Source organism: Callithrix jacchus, chromosome 11 (assembly GCF_049354715.1).
Source record: "Callithrix jacchus isolate 240 chromosome 11, calJac240_pri, whole genome shotgun sequence".
Classification (NCBI taxonomy): domain Eukaryota; kingdom Metazoa; phylum Chordata; class Mammalia; order Primates; family Cebidae; genus Callithrix; species Callithrix jacchus.
The window spans coordinates 11,475,872-11,498,055 of record NC_133512.1 but is presented as its reverse complement, the minus strand read 5'-3'; the positions used below and the strand labels follow the sequence as shown (position 1 = coordinate 11,498,055).

Here is a 22,184-nt window from a genome sequence, read left to right as displayed (position 1 = left end):
CTCTCTCTTTGCTTTCCGTCTCCTTCTCTAGTCCTCAGATATTATCTCTGGGACCAAAACCGGCGGGAGCCTGTGGGGTGGAAAGGGTAAGCAGCCTCCACTTTCTGCTCCTTGCAGCCGGCAACAGCCCAGCCCAGGCGGGGAACTGAGCCACAGGGCCCTCAGCCGGAGAAAACAGCAGGGAGGGGCGAGGTACAGCATGAGCCTGCAGGGGACCGGGGGCACTGCGGCCTGTGCATGGTTCCGGCAGCCTCTCCTGTGTTCCCCAGTCCCAGGCAGCAGGGTAAAAAAAGCTTCCCCAGGGCGTTTGCCTGCCGGCCAGCTGTGAACCCTGTGTGGGCAATGGCTTGGGGAGTGGCCCAGGCGTGCACGTGGTTCTCGCAGGGTCAACATGGCGACCGAAAGCCCCGAGGATGGGGGAACTCACCTGCCCAGCGGCAGCTGCAAGCAGCTTTTAAACCCATAACGGCAAGTGGTTTTTTTCTCTAGGTGGGCCAGCTGAAAGAAAAGAAGCAGCTGCTGGCCATCAGCCCCACCCGGCTTTGGGCAGGCCACGCCGCCTTAGGGTGCAGCATTCTCATTCAAAATACGGCTTTAGAAAGCTTTCTGCCTTACTTCAACGCAAGTGATCTATCAGCACAGCTGGTTAAGGTGTAAGGCCTATAACTGCAAGGTGGGTGGCTCAAATCCCCTGTGGAGTCAGACTTCAATTGGCAAAACCTTTTGAGAAATTTAGAAGCTGAAGGCTATGGGACTTTGTTTGGTGTATGATTTGTCTTGCTTAGGATTGGCTCTCTCTATGGCAGAACTTTTCCATCTAGAAAATCATAGTTAAACTGGTTCAAGGCCCCAGATAGTCAATGGCAGGTCTCACAACCTTAAGGGCAATTTCCTACAATGGAAAATGGGTTAGGGGAGAGGAGGCCCGGGTCCTGAGGGTATTGTTTCAGCTGCTGCGGCCCAGCCTGCCTTCTTTGAACTGTGTGTTCTAATGGCCTCTCCCTAGAGTTTTACCCTTCTGGGGCAGTTTTATAAATTGGCCTGTGTAAACTGGACTTTTGCAGGGAAATATTGGTACCATATACTTTTCTCCCATGCCTTCCTCATTATGCCAGAAAGTCCCATTCCCTTACTAGGGCAGGACTTGCTGGCCAGAGCAGGAACCACTATCTATACCAACCTCATTAGGGAGGAAATCCCTCTCTGCTGCCCACTATTTTAAGAGGGGATTAGTCCTGAAGTTTGGGCAATGGACGGACAATTTGGATGGGCAAAGAATGCATGCCCAATTTGAATAAGGCTAAAGGATCCCACCTCTTTTCCTTACCAAAGACAGTACCCCCTAAGACCAGAAGCCAAAAAGGGACTACAGGATATTGTAAGGGACTTAAAAGCTCAGGGTCTAGTGAAGTCCTGTAACAGCGCTTGTAATACTCCAATTTCAGGAGTACAGAAACCTAATGGTCAATGGAGGCTGGTGCAGGATCTTCACTTAGCAATGAAGCTGTGATCCCTTTATACTCAGCAGCCAGGAGGGGCACAATGGTTTACAGTTCTGGACCTTAAAGATGCCTTTTTCTGTGTCACACTACATCCTGACTCGCAGTTTGTTTGCCTTTGAAGACCCTTTAGACCAGAGTTCTCAGCTCACCTGGACAGTGTCACCTCAGGGCTTTAGAAACAGCCCCAACCTGTTTAGCCAGGCCCCAGCTCTTGTCGACTAAGAAACCTTAGTCGTTTCTCACATCCAGGTACCCTGGTTCTTTGTATCTGGATGACTTTTTAACTGCAAGCTCAGAAACCCAGTGTCAGCAGGCCACTCAGGACCTCCTAAACTTCCTTGCCGCCGGTAGTTACAAAGTTTCCAAACCAAAGGCCCAACTTTGTAGGCAGGAGTCTAGGGCCAGTCTTGTCTAAGGGCACTTGGGCCCTAGGTAAGGGACATCTCCAACCCATACTGGGCTTCCCCCATCCCAAGACTTTAAAATAGTTACCAGGATTCTTGAGAATAACTGGTTTTGCCGATTGTGGATTCCCAAATAGGGTGAAATAGCAAAACCTCGGTACACTCTGATTAAGGAAACCCAAAAAGCTAAGACCCACTTAGTACTCTGGGGCCCAATAGCTGAAGCAGCCTTACCACTGCAGGCTCCGGCTCTAACCCTTCCTACAGGGAACGACCTCTCCCTATATGTTACAGAGAAGTCAGGAGTGGCACTGGGGGGGTCTCAGATTCAGGGAGCCACACCACAACCAGTGGCATATCTAAGGAACAAAATTGACGCAGTAGCAAAAGGCTGGCCACACTGCTTGTGAGTTGTAGCTGTGGTGGCTGCACTAGTCTCAGAGGCAGTTAAAATAGTGCAAGGGAAAGATCTAACTGCATGGACTTCACATGATGTCGCTGGAATTCTGGCCTCTAAAGGAGGCTTATGGCTGTCCGACAATCACCTCCTCAAATATCAGGCCTTAGTGCTCTAAGGGCCTGTACTCCAGCTGTGCACATGTGCAGCCCTCAACCCAGCTACTTTCCTCCCTGAGACAGGAGCAGACACAGAGCATGATTGTCAGCTCGGAACTATGTGGCTGGAAAGGATCTCTTAGATACTCCTCTAGCCAACCCTGACCTTAACCTTTACGCTGAAGGAAGTTCCTTTGTGGAAAATGGAGTTTGAAAGGCAGGATATGCAGTAGTCAGTGATCAAACAGAGCTTGAAAGCAGTTCCCTTCCTCCTGGTGTTAGTGCCCAGCTGGCAGAACCGATAGCCCCCACCCAAGCTCTAAAGTTAGGAAAAGGAAAGCAAGTCAACATACACACAGATTCCAAATATGCTCACCTGGTTCTGCGTGCTCATGCTGCCATACGGAAGGAAAGAGAGTTCCTAACCTCGGCAGGAACTCCCGTTAAATATCGCAAGGAAATGTTAGACTTATTGCAACTGTCCAAGAACCCAAAGAGGGAGCAGTCTTACAGTGTTGGGGTCACCAGAAAGGAGAGGAGAAGGTAGCTGAGGGCAATCCCCGAGCTGACCTGGAGGCTAAAAGGGCAGCTAGACAAGCATTTATGGGAGAACCCCCTCCAGGGAACTAGACCTCAATACTCATCAGAAGAGGTAGAGTGGGCAATCTCCCAGGGACACGATCTTCTTCCTTCAGGATGGTGAGCCACTGAGGAGGGAAAAGGGCTTCTACCTGCCGCCAGCCGGTGGAAAGTACTTAAAACCCTACAACAAACCTTCCATGGAGGCGTAGAGAATACACATTTGATGGCCAAATCTATATTTACAGACAAAGGTCTCTTCAAGGCTGTCCAACAAATAGTCAAACCATGTCAGAAAAACAATCCTTTGGCACATCGTAAAGCTCCCCCGGGGGAACAGCGAACCGGTCATCACCCAGGTGAGGACTGGCCAATGGACTTTACCCAGATGCCTAAGTCTTAGGGATATCAATATCTGCTAGTATGCGTGGATACTTATACAAACTGGGTTGAGGCTTTCCCCTGTAGAACAGCGAAAGCCCAACAAGTAATAAAACTCCTCATTAATGAAATAATCCCTAGACTTGGACTCCCTCGCTGTCTTCAAAGTGATAATGACCCTGCCTTCAAAGCTGCAGTGACCCAAGGAATTCCCAGGGTGTGAGGAACACAGGATCATCTCCACTGTGCTTGGAGGCCTCAGTCCTCAGGGAAAGTGGAGAAGATGAATGAAATTCTCAAGAGGCACCTAAAGAAACAGACACAGGAAACCCAACCCCCGTGGCCTTCTCTATTACCAATAGCACGCTTAAGGGCTCAAAACTCTCCTCAGAAAACAGGACTCGGCCCCTGTGAGATGCTCTATGGGCGGCCCTTTCTTACTAATGATCTTTATTAGACAAGGAAAGAGCAGATCTGATAAAAGATATAACCTCCTTGGCTAAGTACCAACAGACTCTTAGGACCTTACCTGAAGGACACCCTAGGGAAAAGGGAAAGATTTGTTCTGCCCTGGAGACTTAGGGCTTGTTAAATCCTTCCCCTCAGACTCTCCCTCTCTAGGCCCATCTTGGGAAGGACCATTTTCGGTTATTCTGTCTACCCCAATGGCAGTTAAGGTGGTGGGAACTGACTCCTGGATTCATCACACTCAGCTGAAGCCTTGCACACCCCCTGAGGAAAGTTGGAGACCCTCCACTCGGCAGCCTGCAGTTCCAGGAGACGACCTTCCATATCCCTGCAAGCCATTAGAAGAGCTACATCTGCTTTCCCAACAAGATCTTCAGGGAAGTAATTTATATCCTGGCACCAATAGGACTATAACCCTCAACTGTGCTATCCCTCAGCCTCCAGTTCTTCCTTTCACGGGGGTGGGGAGAGTGGTCAAATAACAGAAAAACTTGGTGCTGGTATTAGGGAAGTCACTACCTCTGTTCAGTTACTATAAGCTATCGCAGGAGTTAATTACTAACATAAAAACCTTGCTGATTCTCTCTGCAAAAGGCAGCTCTCTCTGCAAACCAGCTTTACTCTTTAGTTGCCATGGCTCTTCAAAATAAAAGGGCCCTAAATCTGCTAACAATAGAGAGGAGGGGAACCTGTTTCTTTCTAGAAAAAATGCTGCTGTTTTGTAAACCAGTTAAGTGTTGTGAGGCTTGTTTAACAACTGACTGTCCTGGCGTTATTCTCTCCTAGGCTCCGTTTATAACCATTCCATATTTGTTGGCCTCTGGGCTTCTCATCTTTAACCACCTTGTCACATTGGTTTCCTATAGAACCATAAGGTCACAAATAATCCTGCCGCTGGAACCTCAGATGTTCTTGGCCTGTGAGCTGTATCGTGGACCTCTAGACCAACCTGCACCCTGAAAGGCTCCCCTCTGGAGGAAAGCTCAGCTGCAGGGCCCCTTCTATGCCCCATTTCAGCAGGAAGTAGTTAAAGAGGATCCACGCCCGTGTTCCAACAGGAGTTGGGCTTTTCTGTTCAGAGGTGGGGAATGAGGGAATGTGTTCTCTTTCTGTGTCCACAAGGGGGCATAGTTTTAAGGGCAAGAACTTCCCAGCACCATGCCCCCCTCCTATCTCTCTCCATCTGGAGATTTATTGGTTTATGTTTGAATTTCACGGGCATGGGAAGAAACTAAGAGTCAATCAGTCCAGTGGAAGTTCTAAGGAACTTCTTTCATTGACCTGGGGTCTTAGAGAAGGTGGGGGCTCCTCCCAGGTTAAAAGTCCCCTTCTTCCACACCCCTTTGGACTCCATGTTTGGGTCCCCTTCCACGAGCACTCCCTTTTTGGAAGCCATCTTTCTCTCTCCTGGATTTCCCCTCTGGAGTCCCCTTCCACACTCTCTCGTGGAAGCCTGTCTTCGCCTCCTAAACTCCATCTCTGTCTATTCCCTTCCACCCAGTGTGGAAGCTGCTTTCCTCTCCTGGATTCCATCTTTCTGGATTCTCTCACTCAGTGTGAGAGTTAGCTGTTTCTTTCACCTCCTGTTTCTCGCTCTCTCTAAATAAATCACTTTCTACAAACACTTTTGAGTCCGACATTTGCTGCACACTGTGCTGTGGTCCCCTCTCTCATTCTTGAGAGGGCAGGAGACCACAAACCTGGAGAAACATCCTCTCAGGGAAGCTGAGGGCACCCTGAACCCCTGAACCCCAATATTACAGTGAAACCTCCATCTCTACTAAAAAAATTAGCTGGGTGTGATGGCAGACACTTGTAATCCCAGCTATTCAGGAGGCTAAGGCAGGAGAATCGCTTGAACCCAAGACGTGAAGGTTGCAGTGAGCCAAGATCATGCCACTGCACTCCAGCCTGGGCAACAGAGCGAGACCCCATCTCACAAACTGAAAAAAAAAAAATGGAGACCCATCTCACAAACTGAAAAAAAAAAATGGAAAGGAAAAGAACAGGGTGCTGTGACAGAGAGTGACAAGGAAGGCAGCCAGGGGGTGGTCAGGAGAGCACTGAGGGAGGAGACAAGGACTGGGAGGAGCTCTTGATGACTGCATGTTTTCACCTCTTGCTGTTTATCTGCTCATCACTTTGCAACCCATCCATGTCCTCTTTAAAACCAGAGTCTGGAGAGAAATGCAGCATTCTTGGGGAGGATAGATCTGAGAATACTAAGCTGCCTGCCACCTTCTTGGTTCCAGACCCCACACTTCAGTGCAGACTAAGACAGGAATGTGAATTTGTTGGTCTTCTATGGAGCCCTTGTAGTTTCCACTTCACCAGAAATAATCTGAGTGAGGTGGATCTGAGGGTGTGGGGAAAACCAGGTTTTGAGAGTCCAAATCCACTGCAGGGGCTGGAGGGACAATCTGGGCAAAGGGCTCCTGAGGGCAGGCCCAGAGTCCCGGCTCTGCAGAGAGCTCTTTTCATGATTGCTCTTTTCTCTCCTGATTCTCTCTGGTTCACATGCTGCATCTGTCTGGACTGAGAAAACAGAGATGAAGTGCAAAAAGCACTGAACTTGAAGCCAAAGGGCCCAGCTCTCGAGGTCTTTCATGCCATTTGCCAATAGTGTCAGTTCTACAGTCTTTCCTCATCTGCAAAGTGGGGAGTAGTAATAAAACTTCAGTCTTACAGGGGAGCACTAAATGAGATAACTGCTAAGCCTACTTGTAATCTGCTATGTGGATTGCACATTTTAGGCTGCCCCTTCTCTGGCAAAAAATGACTGGGCAAATGAACACTCATTACCGATAAGAACTGTTTGTATCCTTTGGAAAATCGCTTGTTTGCAAAATTTGCCTGTCTTTTTATTCACAGTTGTGCTCACAGCCCTGTTTGGGTTGCTAAGAAGATTGCATAATACATCTTTTACAGTAATTGCCTCATTTCTGCAAAAAGGCATAATATTTTCCTAGCTCCCTGGGTCTTCAGCACAGATATAACGAGTCTCACACCCAGGTAGAAATTTGCCTCATTATAGCAGTTCTCCAAGGGACAGTATTTCCCTGAATTTATCCACTCCGATCCCTGGGATATTCCCTTTCATATTCATAGGGATTTACGGACAGTAACACCTGGAAGGAGGATGTCCATTCATGCGTGAGCTAATGGATGTTGGGTACTGTGCTCTGTTCCAGGCATTGTGCTAAACCTTGGGGATACACTGGTGAACAAGACATGGTCTATGTTCTCAGGGAATTTCTAATATATTTGGTGATTTATTCAAGAAAACAGGTAATTTCATTAGAATATAGAAAGTATGAGAGTGGGTAAATTATCAAGGAAACACAGGAGCACAAATGAGAAAAGGATAAAGGGGAGGTGGGAAGAATCAGAAAAGGATGAAGAGGATGGCAAAAAAAAAAAACAAAAAAAAAACACCAAAACCGGCTGGGCGCGGTGGCTCAAGCCTGTAATCCCAGCACTTTGGGAGGCCGAGGGGGGGGGGGGGGGGATCACGAGGTCAAGAGATTGTGACCATCCTGGTCAAAATGGTGAAACCCCGTCTCTACTAAAGATACAAAAAATTAGCTGGGCACAGTGGCGCATGCCTGTAATACCAGCTACTCGGGAGGCTGAGGCAGGAGAATTGCCTGAACCCAGGAGGCAGAGGTTGCAGTGAGCCGAGATCGCACCATTGCACTCCAGCCTGGGTAACAAATGTGAAACTCCGTCTCAAAAAAAAAAAAAAGCAAAAAACAAAACCAACCCATATTAATGCTAAAAAGTATATTTTGCTGTAGACATTTAAACACAATACATTTTAAAGGACTGGCTATCTGTCCTGATAAACAGCCCCTTCCCTCACACTAACAATAACATTTAATCACAAATATCACCCAGGAGAAATAGAATAGTCTGTATTTTTGCCTGGGCCATTGGGGCTGAGAGGTCAAACCCTTCCCCAAAGGCATTTGTTACCAGTTGTTAGAAAAGTTACTTAGTCTTTGCTCAGGAATCCAAATGCATTGGCAGGGTCAGCTGCAGAAATCCAGACTCAGTCTATGTGTTTTATGCAGAAAGGGATTTAATACAGGGAGTTCGGTGCTGGAGAACTGGACTCTAGGTGGGGCTTCTGGAATCAGGATAACTCTGCTTAACTGGCGCTACAAGGAGGCTGCTGCCTTTGCGTCACTCACATGGGCTGCCTTGGGACCTGCTAAATACGAAAACTCAGTATAGTCACTGCAATCTGGAGAGCAGGAGGCCATTGTCCAGGCCATGGTGGCTGCCTCTCCACCCACAAAGACAGTGACCAGCCTGTGGCAAGCAGAGCCTGTCCCCACCCCCACTGCCTTTTGGCTCCCAGGAAGCTAGAGAGTAGATTTGGGACACTGCTGCAGGAAAGCTCCATTTCTCAAGGCCATGTTTGTAGTAGCCACAGGCCAAAGAGCAGATCCCCACATTTCACATATTCACTTCCCGATCTTTCACAGGTACAGCTACATGAATTGAATTTGCATCCAGAACGTGGTTGCACAGGAATCTGGGAAACGAAAATTTAGAGGACCAGATTCTGCACTAGGGGAAGGCATGAGGGGGGAGGGGGGAGGGGAAGGGAGGAGAACTGGAATGGATGCTGTGGGCCAAGTCCTGCTCTCCACCTCAGTGAGCAATGGGTGCTCTGGTCTCTCTACCAGGAGGCTGTTATTTTCTGCATTCTTTGTCATGATAAAAGCCTCTTTATGGGAGCAATAGTACATCCCCTTTGAGGAAGGAAACTTAAATCTACCATTACTATGTGATCTTAGGCAGTTGATTTAATCCTTCACTACAAAATGGGGACATACTATAAGTACCTACCTCAAAATCTTATTGTAAGGATTCCTTGAGCTAATACAGCTAGTGGTCTTAGAACAGTGTCCAACATCTAATAAGCAGCTATTTCTGCTTAGAATCTGGGCTAAAAATAGGGCCCTCTATTGCAAATCTCTATGATATTTAATATGTAAAACCATTAATAATAACTTGAAACACTAGCTCACATCAGTACTGGTTAAGCTTCTGTCAGCGTACGTTTTGTACAGAACATGTAGAGATAAGTTTCTCATGTATTTTCTGAGTGGTATGTATTTCTTCTGGTGCGTGGAGTCCTACCACCTGCTCCACAGTTTATAAGAGAAAGGATCTTTGTAGGTTATGAAAATTTTAATCAGAAAGTTCTAATGAAGCTTATAGAAACAGAATACCTAAGAAACAAGTAATGTATTTTCTCTTGATTTGTTGAAAATAAAAATTATAGCTATGGTTTCCATACCATAATCTATAACAGAAGAGTGGACGACAAACGTAGTATTGCTGTTAGGAGTGGAATGAGCAAGTGAACCCATGACTGATTAAAAGAGAGAATCAGTATACTACCCAGGTCTCCTACACCCATCAGAAAAAAGATATGGCTTCCATTTTTCAGAGTAATTCATGCTTTCTGACCACCAAATCTTAGAAAAGATCTCCCAGGATTCTCCCACTGTGGCTGGACCATGTATGGCTTTACAAAATAATAGCACGAGGCTGGGCATGGTGGCTCATGCCTGTAATCCCAGCACTTTGGGAGGCCAAGGTGAGTGGATCACCTGAAGTCAGGAGTTCAGGACCAGCCTGGCCAATGTGGTGAACCCTCATCACTACTGTAAATACAAAAATTAGCCAGGCGTGGTGTCACATACTTGTAGTCCCAGCTGCTCGGAAGCCTAAGGCAGGAGAATCACTTGAATCCAGGAGGCAGAGGTTGGAGTGAGCCAAGATCACACCACTGCACTCCAGCCTGGGCAACAGAGTAAGACTGTCTGAAAATAACAACAATAATAATAATGGGACAGGAGATATTGGGAGAATCTATTTGTCTTTCTTATTACTAAGCCAATGATGCAGAAGCTCAATTTCTTATAGAAGAAGGGACTCTAAGCATACAGCGATAGAAGAGCTCCTAAAAATCAGTGCCACTTTCTCCTCATCTGTGGCTTCTCCTTCATATTGTTTCTTTGGACTCAAGAGTTCTTTTTGTGTCTTAACTGAGAAATACAGTTTCTGCTCTTTTAGATTCGAATAGGGTGCCTGATGTCAAGGAAAAACTTTAATTCTTCAGAGTCGGTATCCATAAATCAGCAGCGACACGCTCCCCACCCCCCTCCACATCCAGGCATTTTCACCCTCTTACCGCAGAACAGTCCTGTTTGCTTTGAGAGCTCCAGGAGTCTACCAGGCTGAAAGCGTCACAACCCTGGCCTGTGCTGGACGTCTCAGGGCTCATGGATGTGGCATGGCCCATACCCATCACTGCACCACAACGCTGTGCTACACTTGTGGCAGCCTAAGTCTTGTGCCAGGGGAGGCAGCTGTGTGACTGTGGGAGCCACGGAGTCACCTCATTCATGAAGTGACAGATGAGATGAAATCACCATGTCTACGTTTCTCAGCCTAGATCTCTGATTTAATCTCTGGCGTAGCACGGTAAATGCGGAAGATAAGATACGAAGGACTTACACATTATTAACTTTTAAGATTCACAGACACTTTCGGATTGGGAAGTTATTTTTGAAATGCTATGCTGTGAAAGTGTTGGCATTTTGCATTACATAACTTCACAGTTATATATGTGTAGCCACAATGAGAATAACAAACTGTCAAATTAAGGTTCTAGGATGATGAGTTGTGGTTACTTTTGTCTCAGTCAAAATGTCATGATAACACCAGATCTTATTCATTCATGGAGTTTTGTAATATCTGGCTACCCACCCCCTCCTCTACCACCCTCTTCTTTTGTCCTTTCCAGTGTCCTCATTGTCCTGCCTCTTCACCACCTCCTTCTCTTCTGTTTGAGTTCCTTGTCTGCCTCTCCCCTGCCCCTCTCTCATTGTGACTATCCGGTGCTCTCCTTCTGAACACAACACTAGAGCTTATCCACCCCCGAGGTGTCTGTTACCCCAAATCTACAACCCTAGTGAGGATCCCTGGCTGAGCTTCAGACCTATTCATTCATTCACTGTGGTCGCACATCCCTCAGGTGTCCCACACTCAGTAATTCCACCTTGAGCTCATTACCTTCTCCCCAAACAGGCTTCTCTTCCAGTGGGTCCCTGACTCAAGGAATAGCGTCAGCACTCACCAGCTGCGAGAAGATGCCCTTGTAAGGAGTTTACCCAAAACTAGACCTGGGCCAGGCATGGTGGCTCACATCTGTAATCTCAGCATTTTGGGAGGCTGAGACTGGAGGATCCCTTGAGCCAGGAGTTTGATTTGAGCCTGGGCAACACAGTGAGACTCCATCTTGATAAAAACCCAAACCAAACAAACAACAAAAAAACCCAAAAACCAAACCAAACCAAACCAAAATCCTAGATTCAGAGCCCTAAACCTAATTGCCTCAGATGCTAAACACAAAATATTCAAGATGAAGGTTGGAATGGGTGGGAGGGGACTGTGGCAACACTGAAGGTCACAGGCCAGTCTTGGAGGGGGTGGGGAGGCGGAGTGGGGTGCAGATGCTTAACTCCAGCAGATTAGAACCATGTGGTATCACAGGCTCAGGCTGCCAAATTGGCGGCTTTTGCAAAAGAAGCTAGAAAGTTTGGTTTCAACTTGAAACCTCTACATTTTAAGTGTGGCTGATCAATCAAAATTTAAAACAAAACAATGTAAATGAAACAAAAATATGCTCATTGGGCTGTTATTTTGCAATCTCTGTTCTTGATCAATAGTATCTACTTTCAGTCAATAACTGTTTTTTTTCAGAAACAAATTAAATTTTAACTTTCAGAAATCCGGTTCAGCTAGTCACAGCTATTTGTGTAAAAATTTCCACAATGTACGCATCTCCATCTTTACATGAATGTGTGTATTATAAACATGCTAACTAAGTTGATGGAAAAACCTTTAAGAGACCCAAGAATATTTCCCTGAGAACTAGTTAGTCAGATAAGATCCTCTTTATTTTATCAGAAAAACTGTCAAGGCTTTAAACTACTCATAACAATCCATAACTTTCTGTGATGTTAAATCCGGTGTTGTGTGTCTGAATGTGCAAATATTGCACAACACGAAGTTAGAGCAGAAGGCCTGGCCTCGGATGGACCTGTGGTCTTCAGTGTGTTAGAATCTGTTGACTGTGGTGGCCTTCCAGCAATTACAACTCGACTTTTGGGTAACACATCAATTTCCAGGACAGTTGATTCTATTACATAAAATAGATGAAATATATTTTTCATTTAAATTGGCTTCCATAATTACAAGATTTAGTTTCAAAACCAATCTGCGGGAATGGTGAAACTTTCATAAAAATAATTGCCTCAGCATCCAACTTATTTGCATAATTTATTTTGTTTCCAAAGGCTTTAGAAAATTCACATAGAACCATTTCTTCTAGTAAACTTTCAACTTTGGCACTTCCAAAATTTTGAATAAATCTCCACCTAAAGAGTGAGGCAAGTCAACTTTCCCCAGCACCATGCCTGTATGTATAATCCCCAGCTTGTCTGTCGAATACAAAGCAGTAAGAATGTTGGAAGAGCTGGTGAAGATTATGCTGGAAACTAAAGTGAAATTACCTCCACATAGATGTGCACACATTGGTTGGGCATATGGTGTTACTTTGTCTTATAAGCACATAGATTTAAAAACAGGCTTTTGATATTAACTTATTCACAAGTAGAAGAGCTTCGATAGCTGCAAATGATGATGTCTGCATTTAACCACACCTCACTGTACTCTATCTCATGATTTTCTTCCATGGAATAGAGATGGCAGGAGAGGCCTTACTGTCCACTTTGCAGAAAAGCAAGGTCAGGCAACAGTGGTCTTCAGTGTGTTCGGACCTGGCATATAACACAGTTCCCTGTCTATTTTAATTATATGGTAGAGGTTATTAAAATGAGACAGCCTATGTAAAAGTGAATGATGAATAATACACTTGGCACATTCTACTCACCAATGAGGTACATGCCAATCCAGTCCCCAGCGTCCACTTCCTCCTTTATGTCCCAGTGGATGACCAGGTCCTGCGAGTGCCCGATGGAGTAGTAGGAGCTGCTGACCATGAGCGTGGAGCGGCTGTCCGAGGTGACCAGGTCTGTGTCGCTGGTGGAGCGGGGAATGGTGACGCCATCATGGGGGCCGCCCCTGAGGTCCATGTTGTGGAACTGGTCAGGGTTGTAACTGTATCGGAGGGGCTCCTTGCACCGGCGTCGGCTCTGCGAGTTTCTAGAAGGAGACGCCATGGCGGCCAGGCCTAAAAACCTGTTCTGGTACAGATTCTGTGGGAGCAAAGAGACAGCGAGCAGGGTCAGGGCACACTGGCAACTCAGCTGCTGTCATCACACGAAAATGAAAGAAAGATGTGCTGGGAGACACGCGCTGTGAGTGAGCTGCCCTGCTGGGCAGATCTGAAACATGGCTTAGAGCATCTTCCTCGTGACAAAGGCTGCAGCTCTGGGTTCACCCGGGGACAGCAGGAACAAAAACACGAGTGCACCAGGGTGCCCTTCGTTTCCATACTCTGCTGGAGTCTCTGCCTCTCCTGGTCTAACCCACTTGATCCCAGAAGGACTGGGATGTATAGAACGACCCTAAAGGTGTGACCATTCCCCAACCAGATGCCGTCCCTCGAGTTCTCCAACATCATTTAGATTGGATCTGATTTTATCCTTCTTTAAGGCAAACAAATGATGATCATTATTCACCTCTCAGTGATCCCTGCAGCATTCACGGCCCAGAATTCGGGGTGGCCCCTGCTGGGTGAGGCAGCCACTTCTCCGTTTACAACCTTTCACTCTACAGAATGCCTTCGGCCATATGAAATGTCTACAAAGGACTTCAAACATCCTAGTACCCTTTGAACACCATGATTTTCAATCAAATCCAATCTCAAAGGACTGTATCTCCCTTGGATACAGCCAATGTGATTGTAGAAAACATTGTATCTGATGAGAAAAAGATGCATATTTGTATTGTTTACAACTTTGAGCACTTAAAATGAGCCAAGCTGATGCAGACCAATAACTCGTTTTGGAAACAGATAACTCTGATAACACACAAGGACAGGCAGCAAACAGAACTCCCCCACGGGGTTTGTTTTAGGAACAAGCAAGGGCGACTCTGAGTCCATCAAAGTGTGCTAAAATTGGGTTTAAATGAACATTTCTGGGGGTCCTGGTTGTTGAAGTTCATGTTGTTCTATACCTAGTTTTCAAGATGGGAAGATTGAGGCCTAAAAAAGTGTTGACGCATGAGGTTTAGATCCCAGGAACTGTAACTTCTAATGCACCTCAACCAAAGGCAAGCTATTGACTTTTGTTTACCAGCCATGATCTGCAGATTACAGCAACAGTCTATGTTTTGGGTTACATCAATCTAGTTAGCAGTGATTTAACTAACACGCTTTTTCCATTCTCCAAGACCGGGACATTGTAAAAAGTCTATTAGCCTGAGAAAGCACAGTGTTGGCGTTCTGTGAGTCTTGGTCCTCTATGGCCATGGGGCAGGCAGGCCTTTTCATTCATCTGTGTCTCCTGTTTGGAATTCCTACTGGTGGATGCTGTACAATTATAACAGGCAGGTAAGCCAGACTCCAAAAAAGCATCTCATCACCCTATTGGAACCATGTTTATTTTTTCAAAATGCCTGTCACTACAGCAGTATGAAAATAGATGGACCATGGTGTTGCCTGGAGACCATCCCTCCTCTCAGGAAGACAGGCAAAGTGCTGGAGGTCAGGGAAGCAGGAACCACCCACCCATCTAAAGGCACCATGGCTATTCTGGGCAGTTCAGGGAGGATCTCAGTAAGCTGACACCTCTCCGGGAGGCTCTGTCCAGAGACCTTTGTAAAAATCCCCAAAACAGACAGGCTTCTGCAAGAGCTCAAGGTTTGTTTAGTTCCCATGTACTGTAAGTGGACTCATATCATGTTATAGCATTACAGAGATTCAAACCTACTTGGAGTTAGGTGCAATAGTCAAGTATATAATTATGAATTACACCATGATCAAAGCTGAGGAGGCAGCACCTACCTGCTTCCCAGCTACGGGTCTATCCCTGGACGATTTAATCTTTCTGGATCTCAGTTTCCTCCTCTGTAAATGGGCTGTTGTCGGAATTTAGTGAGACAGTGCAAGTCAAGCTCTTAGTATATTAAGTGCTCAATAAATAAAAATCTCCTGCTAAGATCCTACTGGTAATGCTTTAGGAAGGAGAACTCACTGAGACATAGAGTATGGGCACTCGGCCAGGCTTCATCACTGAACAAGCTTCCTTCATGTCACCGCAGAGTCCTCACACTTAAGTTCATGCACTGAATTCAAGAAACGCTCAGGTTTTCTCACGAAATCAAAGTGGCAAGTGTATTTGTAAAGGTGCTCTATATACCAGTGTTCAGGGGAGAGGCTCCTTTATTTGTAAGGTTTATGACTGAGTAAGATATTTTTGCCTTAATGTTGAAGAGCCTAAGATAAAGATTTTTTATCTACGTGGTTTCCATCGGGACCTCAAAAGGATTATAGGGTGTTTTTTGTTTGCTGAAGGCAACAATTCTGCTGTTGTATTTTTACCAGGATTCCCTGGAAACTAGAGAACTCTCCTGAAACTGTCAAATTATGCCAGTGATCACGGTCCACATGGTGAGAGGAAAGGTAGAGAAGGAAACATTAGTCAAAGAGGACCGGATAGGAACGATGACATTTGTCTGGGATAAGCAGGGCAGCCTCAAAGCCGTCCTTGCACCCCACCCTTTCCCACCGCCCTGTCTTTGCACACATCCTCCCCATTCCTACTCGGAGGCAGCATCTGTGCTCCGGTGCCAACTCTGCTGTCACCGCTCCTGGCCTCCTTCTCATTCCCAAGAGTGGAACTTTCTGCTCCGTGATGCACAGGAATCCCATTCCCCTGCAGAGATTCTCAGATACTGTTGCTGGTTGATCTGTCCATGTTCACTCCTACGCTGTGAAGTTTTCTCCTCTGTATATCCCCTGCACCTGGCATAATTCCTGGCATGAAAAGCCCCCTAGCCTTTAATTTATAGAAATCATTTTACTCAGTGATATTCCTTCTTGTTCCAGAGTTTAAGATGGCTTATAAAACTAGATGCAATGATGAGGAGCGGTAGTTCAGGCTTGTCATCCCAGCACTTTTGGAGGCTAAGGTGAGTGGATCACCTGAGGTCAGGAGTTCAAGACCAGCCTGGCCAACATGGCGGAACCTGGTCTTCAGTAAAAATACAACAATTAGCCGGGTGTGGTGGCGTGGTGCCTGTAATCCCAGCTACTTGGGAGGCTGAGGCAGAAGAATTGCTTGAACCCGGGAGGTGGAGGTTGCAGTGAGCCAAGATTGCGCTACTGTACTCCAGTCTGGGCAACAAGAGCAAGACTCCATCTCAAAAAAAAAGGAGAAGAAGAAGAAACACAGAAAGACGTGATAATTTAGTAGTAGCTGGTACAGAGAAAGATGAAAAGGAAGATATGAACACAAAGTTATGTAGGAAGGGGCAAACATAAAATTATATTCCATTATGTCCTAAACAGGTGTTTTTATTAAAGACCCACAATAGTTGCTCCTTTTTAATTTCCCAGTTTTATTGAGGAAAATTGAAAAATAAAATTGTATGATTTTAAGGTATACACTGTGATGATTATATGTGTATGTGTGTGAGCACATGCGTGTGTGTGTGTATATATAGTGTGTGTGTATATATATAGTGTGTGTGTATATATATATAGTGCGTGTGTATATAGTGTGTGTGTGTATATATATAGTGCGTGTGTATATAGTGTGTGTGTGTGTGTGTATATATATATAGGTATATAGTAAAATGACCACAATCAAGTTAGTTAGCACATCCACCCTCACCTAGTTACCCTGTTTGGATTATATTTGGTGTGGTTTGTGGTGAGCACATCTGAGCAGATGTCAGCAGTTGCTTGTTGAACACAGCAGGTGGACAGAGCTGATTGCTCAACATGCAATTCGTTTGTGGACAGGTTTCTCCCAGGCATTCACAAACATTTCTAACATATACTATAGACTCATCAGGCTAGAAGAAGAATTTAATCATTCTCTCTTCATATCTGAACTGTGGGAGATAGACGAAGCTCTGTCTTGTTTTTAAGTAGCCCTGGATAAAAGGCCACTCTCTTCCTAGACAGTGATTCCAATGTCTTACAGCTCTGCTATTCTTCCTCATCTCTAAAACCAATCCCCCCAACATGAGACCTCCTTTCTCTTTCTTCTCTGCAGAAGGTGGCTCTCCCGGGCTCTGTATGTGTGGGAAATCAATGGGTATCACTAAATTTCTCCCAGCCTTTTCTCCAACCCACTAATAACTTGAGTATCTTTCACCTTCTTTTCCCTTTGGTGATGGACAATATGAGCTAATAGGAGGACCACAAGAACATCAGCAATAGTTTCAGTAACACTGTAATTTTCCAATTATTGGTTGTGATCACATGTCCTTAGTTATGGGCTATGCCAAGCATAGATTTTAGTTGATGCTTGGAAAAGTGGGTCTGATGAGTGAGCCCCTGAGAGCAATTTAAATACACTGTACAAAGTGCCCTGCTTTATAGGGAGTAAAATGCCTTCTGGCTTTTTTTCCCTGTTTGTCGCAGAGGACCCACCGATGTTTTGTTTATTTGTTTTGCTTTCCAACTTAAATAACATCGTAATTGTTGAAATGTTTTGAATTAAGCGATATGCTTAAACAAAGGTCGTTTTCTTTTTTCCCAAATCTTGGAACAGGCCTTGCGGGTATATGTTTTAAGATATTCTCATGGAGTATAGCACATTAACAAAAACAAAACCTGTAAACAAAACAGAATCTTAAAAGCAGAAAATCATCACTTCTAGGGAGGGAACAAGTTATTATGCATGGATTTTTTTTAAAGAACCTGGAGACAAAAGATTCTGCTCTGTCAGTTTCTATCTAACAAAGCCGTTAACAGCGTTTCTATCTTGGAATATAAAACCGTGAGTGAGAGAGCACCATCTCAGAAATGAAAAGGAAGAGACAACGGGACGTCTATTATAGAGAAAATAACTCTTAAAAATTGCCTCGACACCAAGGAATCAAAAATTGTAAGCGAAACACACAGCGCTTGAAGGAAACTTCATTAAAGTATACAAGATGAGGTTATGGGACCTGGCATTATTTAGTTGGCAGAAAGAACGTAATACATCTTTTACTTCATGAGCAGATTTTACTTTCATCCAGTAGACGCCTGCAGCTTTTGCTATCAAGGACTTGGCTTTCTTATGCCACCAGGGGATAATGGAACTTTAAAAGGAAAAAATCCAAACTTGTCATTTTTCTACAAAGGATTTGAGAAAATTTACAACCTAAGACATGTATAATAAAATCGGAAAATACAAAACAGACAGAAATTAGGAAGCAGCGATATGAAGGAAGACAAAAATAATTCTGAGCATTTGCTCTCTGCAGGAAAGCACCATCAAAGCTGGGCACGGTGGCTCACGCCTATAATCCCAGCACTGCTGAGGCAGGCAGATCACCTGAAGTCAGGAAACCAGCCTGGGAAACATGGTGAAACCCTGTCTCGACTACAAATACAAAAAAAATTAGCCAGGTGTGGTGGCAAGCACCTGTAATCCCATATGCTTGGGAGGCTGAGGGGGGGAGAATCGCTTTAACTCAGGAGGCAGAGGATGCAGAGAACCAAAATCATGCACTGCACTCCAGCCTGCGAGACACAACGAGACTCTGTGTCCTGCACCAAAAACGAACAAGAACAACACGACAACAAAAAACGCTATCAAGTATCACTATCCTCAGGTGGCTGGAAAACCCAGTTGAGAATGGTTTACAGAAATTCTGAGGTCATCTATCGTGTGGTGGGAAACGGAGATTTGAGCCTGTGTATGGGCGATTGTAAGAGGACACTTTTATCATTCTCAAGCATTCTTCCCAAATTATAAAACTGACAGACAGAATTGCAGTAATTGAGATTCAGATAGTTCTCTGGGCTTCTTGGCAGCCAAGAAGATAAAAGGAAAGCTTAGTTCTTATGATCACAATACAGGGACTGTTTTCTTCCTCCAAGTTCTTAACAAAATGTTTCATCTTAGACTTTCTGTAGGGAACAGAATGAAATGTGGTGAGTAAGATCTTATGAGATTTTTAATCATGAATATAATGGCAGATCCCTTGTACAAGGCTTTGACAAAAGCCAAGGTCATCGCAGGAAGTGAGTTCATTAGGGACTGAGCGACCGTGCTGTGTTGCCTTCCGAACACATTCCCAAGTCTATCTGGCTTCATCACTTCCAGGGGAAGCTTCTACCCTGAAGCTTCCGCTCTGAATTCAGTGGCTCTTCTCAATCACACAGCTTCCTCTCTGGCCTCAATGGAGATTTTGATCAGAGCCTGAATGACATGTTCTGTCTAAAACTGCCTTACCTGTCAACTTATTTTTTATCGGTCCCCTCTACTTAGAAGGCAGGCACCAAGAGCGCAACCCAGCCTAGCTCCTTCATGTCTGCATTTCCAGCAAAAGTAGTGCTTGGCAAGAACGTAGATGATGCTCAGTAAATACTTTGTTGAGGCTGGGTGTGGTGGCTCACGTCTATAATCCTAGCACTTTATAGGAGGCCAAGGCAGGCAGATCACATGAGGTCAGGAGTTCGAGACCAGCCTGGCCAATGTGGTGAAACCCCGTCTCTACTACAACAAAAATTAGCTGGGAGTGATGATGCTTGCCTATAATCCCAGCTTCCTGGGAGGCTGAGGCAGGAGAATCGCTTGAAGGAGGAGGGAGGAGGAGACTGCAGTGAGCCAAGATTGTGTCACTGCACTCCAGCCTGCGGACAGAGCAAGACTCCATCTCAAAAAACAAATAAATAAAAAACTCTGTTGGATGAATGAATGCACATGTGGGTTACGTGTGGGCTGGGGTGCACCTGGATATGGGGCTCTGCTCCTTGAGCTCAGGAACTCTTTAAGCACTTATTTTGCCTTAAGCACAAGGCTTGGTGGCCAGAATCTCTCGAGTTGAGTTCCTGGCTCCTGAACTGCATTGGGATAGGTCAGGTGTCCGGATACAGGATTAGCAGAAGCACAGGGGAAGCCCTGAGGCGGCATAGGAGAAGTGGGTATAGCTTGGGCTGGAGGGTTCAGAGACGAGGCCAGGGCAGCTTTACCCAGAGCTCTACTTGTTGTTGGTCCCCCGCCCCCACTGGTCCTCACAGTCTAAAAGCAGAAACCTCCTACCCAACCCAATGGCAGGCACAAGAGATCACAGAAATCACTGCAGCCCACTCATTTCCTCTGAGTCACCACTGCTAAGGAAAACAATTCGTTAGGCTAAAAAGAAGGGCTCCACCTCTCTGGGAATCACCTTCATCACCTGCCAGATAAGAAGAAGGTGTTGGGATGAGATTAAATACTGCCCCTGGGTCCTCCTCTCCCTCTCGAATCCTGAGACTTGAGTCCTGCTTACACATTTGTACCACTGCTTGAGAAGAAACTGCTGTGCATGAGGGATGTTGTGGGACGGGTGGGTGTAGGGGCTGTGAGGTGGCCTTGACCCCTGTGGGTGTAAGGGAGGAGAGTGGGAGGTGGCTGCCTCAGCTCCCAGACACCTCTTCCTGAAACCTGCACTTCGATTTGTGTTTTCAGCCTCAAAGCTGTGTGTTAAAAAAAGCTTTCTTTTGTGCTGGCCATTGTGTGGAAGAATGTCACAGAATTACATAAATTGTGTGGGCTCCCTTTCTTTGAAAAAGAAATAAAATCCCACTCATTGCTGGCTGAAAGGGAACATTAGGGAGAGAAAATTTTAATAAGCAAATCAAGCCAAACCAGATAATGTCCACATAGGAAGTCATGATTTAAAACGCAAGGAATTTGTTAAAATGACAGTCAGACATATTATTTTAGGAACACATAACAAATACCTTATCACTCTTTAAAAAAATCCACCAATAAGTGTAAGACCTTGAACCTCCCCACCCTCCCGCTTTTGACTCTGCAGCCCTTTGATGATGGGGAGGGGGTGGTCTTTGCTCCTTGTCACTCACATGCCATTTTCACTTACACATAAGAGAAACTAGCTGGAGGCCAGGCTCCAGGAAGGGGGTGCATGGACCTTTCACTGCTTTGCTCAAGTCTGGAATTTCTTGGTGCAGCTCTGGGTTATTTGGGAGGTTTATGTTTGGAGGTGCTCAGCAGCTAAGTTGCCGGAATCTGGGCCGTTTGTATGGGCAGAAGAGAGGGAAGCGGGGTTGTGGGTGTGGGAGAGAGAGGAAGGTGGCAGGCAGGAGGGTCTCATCCGGTTAGCGGGGGCAAATTCCTGTTCATAATAATACCTCCTCTGGGCTCCACAGAAAGGAAAGGGGAGAAGTGGTATTCCTCTGTGTGTGTGTGTGTGTGTGTGTGTGTGTGTGTGTGTGTGTGTGTAAAGACAGAGACAGAATGAATGGGAGCTCACAGATGTGAGAAAGAGACCCATGTTTTCCCTCTCAACATTGGGAAATACCGTTTCTTCCTCGGGAAGGCACTAACCTGATTGAAAGTGGAAAAGTTTCCTCTTTACCTACTGATACCTGCAGAGGAAAAGGATATGTGTTCACCTCCCAGAACCACAGTGCGGCTCCAGGGGCCCTGCAGACCATACAGGAGAGATAGGGAGGCCACGCCATCCTCCCAGGGCAGTCCGGTGCTGAGCCCTTGTGAGGAGGCCCCATGATGACTTCAGCCTCACTCTTCCCCGAGCCCGGTAGGGAGTGTGCTGTGCTGAGTGGGGTGACTGTATCTCTTCCCATAACAAGGGCACCACCACCTACTTGGCTACAGTCTAGTCTCCAAAACCAACCCACCATACTGTGACTCACACAGGATCCCATAGTGACAGTCATGGGAGGGTTCTGGGCCAGCCCTGCTCTTATCCACTGGGAAGCTGAATCCTGAGAAGGACAGCTGCCTCCCTGACCACACAGCACGGGAGTAGCAGGGCCCCAGGTGGACCTGAGACTCCCTGCGGCCAGTTAGCTGCCTCATCCATTGCCTGAGCTGCCTGGCTTCGGAGGGAGCCTCAGGCTTGTTGAGAGCCTAAGCCACAGTGTGTGTCCCTCCTCCATTCATGGCTGTGTCCACATTTGCCTGCTATTAGGTGATGGGGCCAGGCAGGGCTTACAGTTCTAAGAACCACACTTAGGAGGGTTTAAGATGCAGCACTGAGTTTGCATCCACATTTAAATTAACACTCAAAGAGCACACTGTCATTTGTCGTAGAGGCTCAAGGTGCTGTA

At 45.9% G+C, this 22,184-nt stretch overlaps 1 protein-coding gene across 33 annotated transcripts in view; it reads right to left on the bottom strand.

Moving 5' to 3' along the window:
* The window catches only part of HECW1 (HECT, C2 and WW domain containing E3 ubiquitin protein ligase 1), a 461,351-nt gene that overhangs the window by 256,024 nt on the left and 183,143 nt on the right, over positions 1–22,184 (bottom strand). For all 33 annotated transcript variants that reach the window (XM_035253249.3, XM_078342276.1, XM_078342281.1 and 30 more), the window contains one exon: positions 12,867–13,191. In XM_035253249.3, the coding sequence (XP_035109140.3) occupies positions 12,867–13,191 (325 nt within the window). The remainder of the gene's footprint in view (positions 1–12,866; positions 13,192–22,184) is intronic.